The sequence below is a fragment of the Meles meles genome, chromosome 2, assembly GCF_922984935.1.
Source record: "Meles meles chromosome 2, mMelMel3.1 paternal haplotype, whole genome shotgun sequence".
NCBI classification, from domain to species: Eukaryota; Metazoa; Chordata; class Mammalia; order Carnivora; family Mustelidae; genus Meles; species Meles meles.
The window spans coordinates 83,448,432-83,461,047 of NC_060067.1; the positions used below are offsets into that span (position 1 = coordinate 83,448,432).

The 12,616-nt window shown below is 36.1% G+C and overlaps 1 protein-coding gene across 4 annotated transcripts in view; it reads left to right on the forward strand.

Moving 5' to 3' along the window:
• SCLT1 (sodium channel and clathrin linker 1) overlaps positions 1–6,783 on the forward strand; it is a 199,482-nt gene extending 192,699 nt beyond the window's left edge. For 3 of the 4 annotated variants that reach the window (XM_045998235.1, XM_045998237.1, XM_045998236.1), the window contains 2 exons: positions 2,553–2,648; positions 6,488–6,783. In XM_045998235.1, coding sequence (XP_045854191.1) covers positions 2,553–2,648; positions 6,488–6,550 — 159 coding nt within the window. In that variant the 3' untranslated portion in view covers positions 6,551–6,783. Of the gene's footprint in view, positions 1–2,552; positions 2,649–6,487 lie in introns of those variants that run through there. The other variant, XR_006817479.1, reaches the window with a different exon arrangement.
• Positions 6,784–12,616: the final 5,833 nt, after the last annotated feature.

Here is a 12,616-nt window from a genome sequence, read left to right on the forward strand (position 1 = left end):
CCTTCAGATTAATGCTTAGAACTAAATGCAGCAAGAGCTCATCATTTTTCTCCTTGAATCTTTAAAAAAAATGTTAACAATTTCTAGATTATAATTAGAGCTTTCTAGAACTCTAGGTCTTCATTTGATATTCTAACTTCATATGTATTTGTTGGAATTTCATTAATAGGCTATACAGTCTGCTATATTTTTGTGGCCATCTATAGAAGGCATAATGAAATCATTATTCTTAATTTTCAAAGCATTATAACTTGATATGAGCTATTTAGAATGCAAACAGTAACTATTAAAATACTCATTGTAGTTTTCAAAACTTCCAGGAATCTGTACTTAAGGAAAGAATTGAAAATATGAAAAAATTTAAAGGCAGATACTCAACACAATAATGTTAATAATATTGGAAGATCAAAAGCAACCAAAATGATCAGTTGAAAAAGAACAGTTGCAAATATTATGATTTACCTAACCTGGACTGCTCCTTAACCATTATGGTAGTAGCACAGAAAAATGCATATTGTATGTAGTCTGATGGTACCTATAAAAATGATTATTATAGATGATGGGATTCCCCCCCTGCCCCGTTTTCTCTAGTGTTAATGATAGCCTTTTAAATTTAAGACTACTTGGGGTGCCTGGGTGGCTCAGTGGTTTAAGCCGCTGCCTTCGGCTCAGGTCATGATCTCAGGGTCCAGGGATCGAGTCCCACATCGGGCTCTCTGCTCGGCAGGGAGCCTGCTTCCCTCTCACTCTCTCTGCCTGCCTCTCTGCCATATCTGTGATCTCTCTGCCTACTTGTGATCTCTCTCTGTCAAATAAATAAATAAAATCTTTAAAAAAAAAAAAAGACTACTTATTTAAATATCTTGGTAAATTGAAACAGCCAATATAGCTCTCTTCATAAAATTTAATGTTGCTTTTGGGTACAATAAGAAATATAATAAGCTCATTTTAACAGTATGTTGTTATTTCAGTATTTTATATTACTATGCCTGACATTCACTGTTATCACTTATATGTTAAGACCTGGGAACTATCTAGTTCTTCATAGAAAGTGTGTTTTTCTTACTATTTCTAATTAAACTGGTGTTATCTTCTCAATTCAGACAAGTGCCAGAAAATCACATTCTAGTTGTACAAAAACTTTTTTCAGGCTAGTAATATGAAGAAGACAAATACATTTTATAATTGATAGTTTCTTTGAACCTGTCTGCCTGGCAGCCTATTGTGACAGATTTATATTCATGATGTCTGTATAGTTTCTTGAGACTACTCTAACAAAATATTACAAATTTGGTGATTTAAACAACAGAAATTTATTGTCTGACAATTCTGGAGGCCAGAAGTCCAAATCAAGAAGTCAACAAGATTGGTTCCTCTGAGGGAAAATCTGTTCCTTGCCTCTCTCCCAGCTTCTGGTGGCCTCATGCATCCCTTGGGTTGTAGATGGTGTTTTTCCTGTATCTTCATGTAGCCTTGCCTGTGTCCATATCAGTCTCTATGTCCAAATTTCCCCTTTTCATGAAATATGAGACATAATGGATTAGGATCCACCCTAAAACCTCATCTTACCTTAATTATCAGCAAAGACCCTATTTCCAAATAAGGAATGCATTCATAAGTACTGGGGGTTAAGACTTCAACATCCTTTTTTAGGGACATATTTCAATCCATACCAATGCCTAATAACTCTATTAATGGCCCTCATGCCCTCTACATGCCCTCCCCATGTATTGGGGAGCATGTAAAAACAGAGTTCTTCCTCCTTGTAGTAACACCTTTAACATACAAATCATTTAAGACAAGTCTATTTCTTTAAAAATCAAGACTTCTAGAATGAATATTTTCTGTTCTTTGCACTTTAATAGTGGCAACATCACAATTTCTCTAGAAGCTTGCTCTCACATAGTGGTTCTGAATCACTAGCAAACATCAATACCACCTAAGTTAGAACTCGGTAGGAGTGCCGATTTCAAAATTCATCCCATCCTGCTGAAGCTCTGGTTATGAGGCCCAGCAGTCTGAGTTTTCATATTCCCAATGATTCTGAAGCAGTGAGCTAGCATCTCAAGATTAATATCAAATATTGAAAATCTTGGTCTTCTTTTCTTTTTTTTTTAAGATTTTATTCATTTATTTGACAGAGAGAGATTACAAGTAGGCAGAGAGAGAGGAAGCAGGCTCACTGCTGAGCAGAGAGCCCAATGTGGGGCTTGATCTCAGGACCCTGAGATCATGACCTGAGCCAAAATCGGAGGCTTAACCCACTGAGCCACCTAGGTGCCCCTTGGTCTTAACTTCTGATTCACTTTGATTTTAGATTTAATTCACTTTCTGTGGTAACACATAGGTTGGGGGGGAGCAGTGTAGTTAAACTGTGAACCAATTTTGAAATTTGAAGTTCATAATTTGAAAAAATGTATATTTGGAGATATATTATCCTTGCATTTTATAAGGAGTAGAGTGATATTCAGATTTTTCATTGATTATTCCACAAAAGTTTTCTGTGTCACTTATGGATTCTAACTTGTTTGTTTTATATTTCCCCATAACAGAATGAAAAACTAATTCTAGAGCATCAAGAAAAAGCCAACAGACTTCAAAGGCGTCTAAGTCAGGCAGAACAGAGAGCGGCTTCAGCTTCCCAGCAGGTAAGGAGCTTCCTTATTATCCCTAGAGTAAATAGTCGGAGTAGATCAAAGATAAGAAAAGTTCCTCAAAAGTTCCCAGAGAACTCAAAGTTTTATTTTTACTTGATTAAACTATTTAAAATTAGTCTAATATCTGAGGTTGAAAAAGTAAACTTTAAAAAACAGAAATCAACGAGTCTCCTAAATTGACACCTAAATCTAGAACTGTGCTGTCCAATATGATAGCCACTAGCCATAAGCAGCACTTCAAATTTAATTATTAAAATAAAGTAAATTAAAATTTGAAATCCTCATTACCCTGGCTGGATTTCTTTCTTTCTTTCTTTTTTTAAGATTGAGATTTATTTATTTGAGAAAGAGGGAGAGTGCACATGCAAGTCAGGGGAGGGGCGGAGGGAGAAGGAGAGAATCTCAAGCAGACTCCATGCTGTGCAGTACCCAATGAGGGGTTTGATCCCACAACCCTGAGATCATGACCTGAGCCAAAATCAAGAGCCAAATGAGCCACCCAGGCACCCCACACTGGTTGGCATTCAGGTGCACTGTAGCCATATATAACTATGGTTCTCATATTGGACAGCATAAATAGAACTCTATAATCACAAAAAGTTCTTTTAGACAGCACCGCTCTAGAATTCTGTTCTGTCTCGGCATGATCAGTGACAGATTTGGAAGTAGGAAACATTGCTTTGGATATAATATTTAAAATTGTACTAACTTTTTTTATTGTAGTTTTTAATTGGGAAAAATGACTTATAGGTTAAGTTCATTTAATGCACATTTGTATATAACCATATAAATCTAAAATACTGTATAAAAGCTTTCCAATGGGAAATAGAGTAGAAAATGCAGAACATTAATAAAATACTAAGGGGGTAATTACTCATAATATACACATATCATATAAAGACAATGGGCCATTTATTCTAACGTGGGAGCAATAGTCCCTCCCTCCTGTTAGGAACAGTGTGAGATCGTCTGACAATTATAAAGATAGTCTGGAAACAGTTTAGATAGACAGATGGATAGATACAGATAGGCAGGCAAAGAAACCATGTTACCACCTTATTAAATACATTTGGTTATAAATGTACTGTTTCAATCAAAATTAATATGCATAGCTATAACAGTACTTCATACATAGTCAACAGCTCTAAATACTGAATTCAGTTTATGTGTGTGATATTTGTAGAGTTTTTTGAAATCTACCTCTGATATGAACAATGCATGGCACTTAAAGAAAATCCAGTAACTTGCCCTTCTGTTCCCCTCCCTCTTGAAAGTAATTATAGCTTTATCAAATAAACTTATCTTATTAAATTATGAATTAATGAATTAAGTAGTTTATCATTCAAGAAAGCATTCATTCACTTAGATTATAAGTTAACATGAGCCAAGGTATACTGGGAAGTATCTTAAAAGTATATATTTTGGTGACAGGCACATAGCATAGGGCCAATAAGTAGCCATGTGATTTGGGGCAATCTCAACTTTTCTAAGCCTCAGTGTCTTCATGTTTGATATAGAATAAACACCTCTCTCATAGACTTACTGAAAAATCAAAGGAATTAACACATATAAGCACTTAGCTTAATCATTAAGTTGTTAGGAAATACTTAGTTACATAAGAAGTTAAATCTCTACATCACAATCCTTGGAGCTTCAAGTTTACCTTTTTTAAGGACTATGGTAAAGAAAATGCCTACTTAAAATCAACTACCCTGATTTCTGTAGTAAAAGGAATACAGTTATAGAACCTTAATTGGATAACCCACTTGGCATCTTGTTTAGTCTCCCTCCTGACAGAAGTAAACCCAAACAGCCCAACACTGATGTTTTTCTCCTGTTACTTAAACTCTCTGATGACAAAGATTTCACCATTCTCTTTGTGAGCTTTTTTTTTTTTTTAATGTTGTGTCAGTAACCACTTTACTGGTTTTTCCTTAAGCTTTTCTTCTTCCATCCTGTTTACATTTAAAGATGAAAAGTAATCATTCAGCATTCTTCTCATCCACAAAAAGGAATCATTCCCTGGACTTAACTTTTTTTCTATCCTAAATGAGTCCAAGTTGTAAATTTTCTTTATTAGACATACATTCAGTTTTTTTAAATCCTTATCTTTGCTTTCTCTGAATTCTTTCTAATTTTCCCATCTTCCTCTAAAAACTGAAAATTGCTATTAGAAAAACTCTTCTGCTAAGGGCCTGATACTTAATGAAAGGAAGGAGTGGAGTTAGAAGATTATTATTTCCTCTAACGTGCATGTCAAACGTACCAGTACAGCCCAGCATCATACGCGAGCCCTGCATTGTACCAAGTCCTCCATGCTCTGAATGTGCTGTTCTGATCAACTTTTTCTGTACATTCTTCCTCCATCTTTGGACTATGGTTATATGTTCTAAGTTGTATTAGTCTAAACCACTGAAAGCCATACTGTATTCTTCTGACACTAAAATCAGTGTGTTGAAGCTTTTCTATGCAAGAACACAAAACCCAGGAACTATGAAAAGAAATCAATAAATGTGTATATGTAAAATTTCAGGTATCTGCATTTTAAAGTCATAAAGTCAATAACAAACTGAGAAAAATACCTGCAAAACATGAGACAAAAGTAATATTCTTAACATGTATAAGTCAACAAAAAAAGTGCAACAGTACAATAGACAAAAGAATAAAAAATATTTACAGAAAAGACAAGTGGCTTTTAAACATTTGAAAAGGTGCTCATCCTCACACATAAGACAAACACAGGTTTAAACCATAATCACATGCCATTTTTCACCATTTCACGATCATGTCAGATCATGAAGTTTGGTAATACATTATGCTAGCACTTCCACACATCACCGATGTAAATGTATGTTGGCGCAATTTCTTTGGAGCCTGGTTTGGCAGTATCTTTCAAAAAATTATGATGTTTATCACCTTTGACCCAGTCATTCTAAGAATTTATTCTGCAGATGATGTACTTGCACCTGGGCAAGTCTGAGCAGGGAAGCATGTCAAAATACTAATTGCAGCAATGCCTAAAATTTTAAAAGATTAAAAGCCATCTAAATGCCCATCAATAGGAAACCAGTTAAATTATGGCATATCCATACAGGGAAGGTTTGCTGCTGTTAAGGAGAATAAAATAGGTCTCACATGGAGTCATTTGTACAGTAGATCATTTGGAAGGAAAAAAAAGATGAGAAATATGTATAGTACTTTAACATTTTTTAAATAAAAAGAGGTGAGGAAATATATGCATCTATTCTCATTTAGAATGTATTTCTAGAAATATACTTAGAAAATGGAAATAGTGGTTGTATCTGGAAAGAGGGCTATAGAATGAAGAACAGCAGTGAGAAAGCTTCTTTATAATGTATACTCTATTGTACTATTGGATTTTTTTTTTTTTACTTGGTATATATAATATCAACTCCAATTGATATTTGAAGACTACTTATCTATTAGAGCTTTCTTATTATGATCTGTCATCATCTTATTACCAACCTTGTGTTGTGCTTGATCACACTTAGTTTGTATTTTACTCACTTTTCTAGTTAACTTTTTATCTAGATGGTTTGCATCAGTGAAATATGCTTTGGAATTCTAAGTACTGTATATCACTCTTAGCTATGGAATGTCATATTTGACATGCATATCTATAGTATAATACAGGTATTTTAAAGTCTCAAATGTAAAACAGACATGAACACCAAAAATGACCTCTTACGGGACCCCCTCCAGTAAGATTATTTTCAGTAATTGTTAAGTTGTGATGCCTTATACTTTGTATTAGTGTAAGATTTTCCTAGAAAAAGTAACTACTTACTGATTGTCTATTTTAATTGCAGCTCAGTGTGATTACAGTGCAGAGAAGAAAAGCAGCCTCCATGATGAATCTGGAAAATATTTAAAAATATTCATAGTTCACTCACAGAACTTTAAAATTGGGAAAGCTGTTGGACTAGAAGTGTATTGAAATGGTAAAAACCTGCAGAGAATGGTTAAGGCTTGTGTCATTTTGCATAAGCATTTTCCATTCTGTTTTGAGGGTTATTGGAAAACAGAACAGTAGCAGCTTCCTGTAAGTAAAGAAAATAAAACCTTATATTGAGCTTCAGTGGAGAATAAAGCCAGCTGAGAAGAATTCATTGCCTTCATCAACATGTCTGTTTTTCAATTCCCCCTTTCTTCCCTTGGAAGAGCATAATAATTTTCAAGCTATACTAATCATGAGAGAGATTTTTAAGACAATGCTAGAATTCTAATATTTCAGGTTCCGTGATTTGAGAATTTCACATCTAATTGTTACTCGTAACTCATTTTTTTAAGTTCCCAAGTATCCATTTTATTATAAACTCATAAATGTAATAAATTATGCGCTTTTTAAATGATGCTGTCATGTATTTTAATGTATAATCGTAGTGATTCATTTTTAATTTATATGATTTCCAGTATTTATCAGATATTTAAGAATGGGAGGTTTTGTTTTTTATTTTGCTCTATTACTCAAAGCAGTACTAATCAAATGGAATCTTTAAGTCTGAGAATGCATGGGCATTAAACTATTGCAGTCTAGTTGATTTTCACAGATCCACATAGTTAGCTATTCTCTGCTCCTGGTTTGAACTTGGGACACCCTGCTTTCCAGTGATGAGTGCAGGAAAATTTGCATCAGGTTAACAAGTTAGGAAACTATTGCAGTAGTCCAGATAAAAGATTATGAGTTGAGTTTGAAGTGACATGAAAACCTTCATATGTGAATATTCAAGCAGCCCTCAGAAGCTTAGGACTGGTGTTGGCAAACCTGGATAGGAAGGGAGTCTTTGGCTTGGGACTGAAAATCGAAGCCATGGAGTCTAGGAGCTTACCTGGAGGCTTTATGTGATGTGGCTGACTACCTCTTCCCCTCATTTCTTGTGCTGTAGCTCCGATGGTAGCCTTCTGCTTCCATCAGTACATCATTCTTCCTTCCCCCAGGATCTCCGGGTCTCCCTTGCCATCTGCATGTTCTTCAGATCACCACTGCTCAGACATCCCTGCCTCAGAGAGCCTTCCAGCCTCCAGACCAGATCAGGTCCCCTTGTAGTTCTCATAACACGTGCTGGATTTTTGATTCACAGCACTTGGGAAACTTAGTAATTAACTCTTTTTGAATCTTTTCTCCAATGTCGTCAGTCTGCAGACTCCTTGAGAACAAGATCCATGTCTGCCCTGCTTCCTTGTATTTTTAGCAACCCAACATAGTTTCTGGCACAGAGAAGGTATTCAGTAACTGTTTTGTTCAAAAACTGAAGAAGAATTTTTAAGGATAGGACCTTTGAAAAATGTCTTCATTTTGTTGAATGAGTTCAGGGAGAGGAGTCCTTGAAGGAGACTGAAGAGGAGCAGGGAGAAGGGTGTACCCAGGAGAACTGAATATGACAAAAACTAAAGGAGGCAGGGACTCCTATCTTATGTGTAGGAGGGGACAAATGGTTGCGAGTGTCAAATGCTGTGATGAGATGAAATAATACAAATACGATAGTTAAATGATAATTAGGCACTTAGCTTACTTTCATTTCCTCAGAATTTTTCATTTGATTCTCTAATGTAAATTTCTTCCCATGGCATTCACAGGCTAATTTCCATGTAATAAGAGTTATGTTCATATTCATGTTTATAGAATATAAAATTTATTTTTAAAAACTTTTTAATTAGAGAAGATGCTAGAATTATATCGTACAAGAAAAATGAGACTGTAGGAGGAAGCACTTCAGAAACTAACATTGTGGACAAATGGAATATAAGTATGATTATTGTCATTTTTTAAGAAGAAAATCTAACTTCCCAGACTCATTTCTTCAAGGTATATCTTTCAGCATAAGCACTCTCTTTAAACTTTGGCCATAGGCACCTACTCTTTGCATTTGAATATTGATAACCCTCTCTCCAGGTGGATCTCCTTGAATATTCAGATTGTTTCCAAATAAAGGACAGGCTACTAATAGGCAGATGATAGGCCTTTCTTACCTCTGCTGAATTTGAACAGAGGTAAGCAGTGTTTACCAACAGAATCGAACATACATGGCTATTTTTCTTTCAGAAAAGTTTGTTAGCTAGATTTCCAAAGTAAAAATGTAGTGGAGTCTTTGACTTTTCTCATATTGGTCAGTCTTGCCTTCATTTACAAAGATAGTAAATATCATTTTTCTGTGAACTGTATTTTAGGAGACAGAAGAAATGAATAGGAAAGAGAGAAAAGAAATGATGTAAATCTGAAATTGAGGACAACACAGCCAGTTCATTTTATTTATTCATGTTTCTTTATTTGTGTCTCCCTGAGGAAGAAAAGAGATATGATTACCTCTTCTTCCCTTTGTATACAAATATGCAAATTGGGGCAGCCAACAATCTTCTAATTTCTCCTCTGGTGTGATCACTGTAACTACCCCAAATATGGGAGAACATTAGCAACAATTCAGTCATTCGTTTATTCAGCAAATATGAATATTTCATAGCTACGCAGTCTGCCAAGCTAACTCAGACAAATCAAGGAAGAATAAAAAAATACTTTAAACATTTTGGTATAAATTCTGTTCTTTAACCATAATGTATTTTATCAATTTTTCCAAAATAGCAAATCTGTAATGCTTTTTTACAAACATTTTAATCAAAAATAATTGGGTTTTTTTTAGTTTATTTAAAAATGTATCTATACATAGAGATATGTGCACAGAGAGGAGACAGACAACCGCATTACCTCAGTGTTATGTGTGAAATCTGTCCCTTACTAGCCCTTCAGACTTGTTCAAACGTGTGCCTCTGGGGCAGTGTTAACTGTCTTATCTTAGTATTTATATGGAACTAAATAAATATGTATATACTTAAGTAACAAAAATCATGGGGTGGATGGGAAGGATCTTTAATATTTATAACCCTGGCACTCACCCAGCTACCAAGGAAACCAATCTACACTAAGGAAGTGGTCTTGTAGCCTAAGGGTTCACCAAAAAACATGCTCATTTGCCCCCACTTTCCTGTAGACATTCCCATGTACTAGTTCTAACATCATTCTTGTTTCTTCCCACTGAAAAAGTAGACTGGAATGTAAGCATGTGAGAATAACATTATGGAGCTAACTTTGAGTCTTCTCTAGTTTATTTCTTTCTAAATATACATTTAAGTTCACTATTTTTAGAAAACAAATCCTGCTGTTTGGGGGCACCACTGTTGAAATTCACTGGGGTGGAGGAGGTGGGGATGGCACAATCCACTTTGAATCCTTTTGCCAGGCAGGCACTGGCCTCTGGAAGTGCTCCAATTTTCCATATATCCTCCTTCATTCATTCAATAAATATTTATTGAGCACCTATTTTATACCAGATGTGCTTAGGATATATCAGTCTTATGCCCAGAACCAAAAATTATATTCAAGGTGTAAAAAAAACTGTTCCTTTGTTATAGAGCATGACAGAGAGGTAGGGAGGGGGTAAGTGGTAGATAACTAAGTGTGAGGAAGACAACATACTAGAATCCCCAGGGCAAGGGTATGGTTCAAACTACATACCCTTCCACTTTCCCAACCCCAAGACAGTCTGACATAGTCTCTTAGGGAGGCATGCTTTGGGAGTTACTATAGTTAGTGATTACTATAGTTAGTTACTATAGTTAGTTAATGTACATATAATTTCTCATTAGTATTTGGGATGAGAAAAAAAATTACCATTCTAGAGTGTGCAGTTCCATTAATGCAGCTTAAAATCATGTTTGGTTTTTTGGAATTTGAATTTCATTGTTGAGAGATATTAGAGCATATTGTTGACTCAAATCTTAAAGTCTTTTCCAGAGGTTTTGTTGCTGAGCCAGATCTTTGCCCCAGAAGCCAGACTAGTCATCCATCCCTTTTAAATTTTGTCATGTCATTACAGGGTGCTGCTGAGGTCCTTTTAGCTCCAAGTCTGTCATCCAGTTTGTTACTTATAAGCATAGGGACCATTTCTGTTTTGTTTTGTTTTAGTGCTATGTTTCTTTTATAAATACAACTTTGTATTTATGGCAATGCCATCTACAGATTCGGTAAACATACCACCCATATTCTCATGATAATCATGAAAAAGATGAGAACCAGACAGATGTGAATACAGTTGTTCTCTTGGAACACACTAACCACCAGCTCCTGTATGGATAATTAATCAGGATCCATGGGGCCTGGTCATTTCAGCCTGTTTTTAATCTAGCCCATTTGCTGCTGCTTCACCATCACAAAAGTTATCCAGAAGGACCCAGCATTCTATCCAGTGAAAATTCCTTTATGCCACAACTGTCATACTTTCCAGACCTAACCTGGTAATCCTGTCCAAGAAAAAAATGTAGTCAGATAGGTTTGTTTTTTTTCTTTTTTTTTAGGATTTATCTATTTATTAGAAAGGGAGAAAAGCAGACCATGCTGATCACAGAGCCCCATTCGGAACTCGATCCCAGGACCCTGAGATCATGACCTGAGCTGAAATCAAGAGTCAGCCACTTAATTGACTGAGCCACCATGTGCCCCCAGATAGATTTTCTTTCCCTTTTTTTTTAAAGATTTTATTTATTTATTTGACAGAGAGAGAGATCACAAGTAGGCAGAGAGGCAGGCAGAGAGAGAAGAGGAAGCAGGCTCCCTGCGGAGCAGAGAGCCCGATGCGGGGCTCGATCCCAGGACCCTGAGATCATGACCTGAGCCAAAGGCAGCGGCGTAATCCACTGAGCCACCCAGGCGCCCCAGGTTTTCTTTTTAGTAGATCCATGTAGCAGCCTAGTAATCACTGGGTTTTTTGGTTGTTTTTTTTTTTTTAATGTTTATTTAAAACCCTGGAAGCTTTTAATATGGCATCATGGAAATTTTCATTCAATATTTTCATCCTATTTTCAAAGAATTAAAAAAATCAGAGCAAAATGTGATGCATAGAAAATCTGTTAACACTAAGATTTGTGAAGATTAAAAATATGAGACTTAGCATCTCCTTTCATATAAACTATAGGGGATAAAAGAGAATGGGAAAAGTTATAATCGTGTTTCTACAAGTAACCAAAAGAATGTATTGGGGAATCTTTCCCTGGATCTACAGTATTCATCCTGATCTTTATGACTAATGTCTGTTTATTGTCCTATGGAAGATACGTGCTGGCATTTTGCATTTATTACCTCATAGAATTCAACAGACCTGCTGGTTAGTTTTATCATTCCCTTTCCAAACATATAAGGTACTATAATCGTTAAGCAACTTGCCTCAACTAGTCCTCAGTACTCAAAGTGAAAAAAATGCCTTTGGGGCGCCTGGGTGGCTTAGTGGGTTAAAGCCTCTGCCTTCCGCTCAGGTCATGATCCCAGGGTCCTGGGATCAAGCCCCACATCGGGCCCTGTGCTCTGCGGGGAGCCTGCTTCCGCCTGCCTCTCTGCCTGCCTCTCTGCCTGCCCCTCTGCCTGCCTCTCTGCCTGCCTCTCTGCCTAGTTGTGATTTCTCTCTGTCAAATAAATAAAATATTAAAAAAAAAAAATGCCTTTCAAATGTCATGTTGAATACCATGCTCCTTTTGACACAGGAAATCATACAACAGGATATCAACTACTTTACAGTTGTTAAACACAACATATTTATGTTTTTGGTAAATACAGGGGTTTTTTTTTTTTGGTGAAATTGTTACCACCCACTGAAGAAATCTGGAAGCCAGGGAGACTGGGTGGCTCAGCGGGTTAAGCCTCTGCCTTCAGCTCAGGTCATGATCTCAGGGTCCTGGGAGCAAGCCCCACATTGGGCTCTCTGCTCAGCAGGGAGCCTGCTTCCCCTTCTCTCTCTGCCTGCCTCTGCCTACTTGTGATCTCTGTCCATCAAATAAATAAATAAAATCTTTAAAAAAAAAAAAAAAAAGAAATCTGGAAGCCTTCAAAAAAGGTTATTCTAACTTCCTTTGCTTAGATATATGTTTTCTGCTAAAGTTATTTGACATTTTAGGTT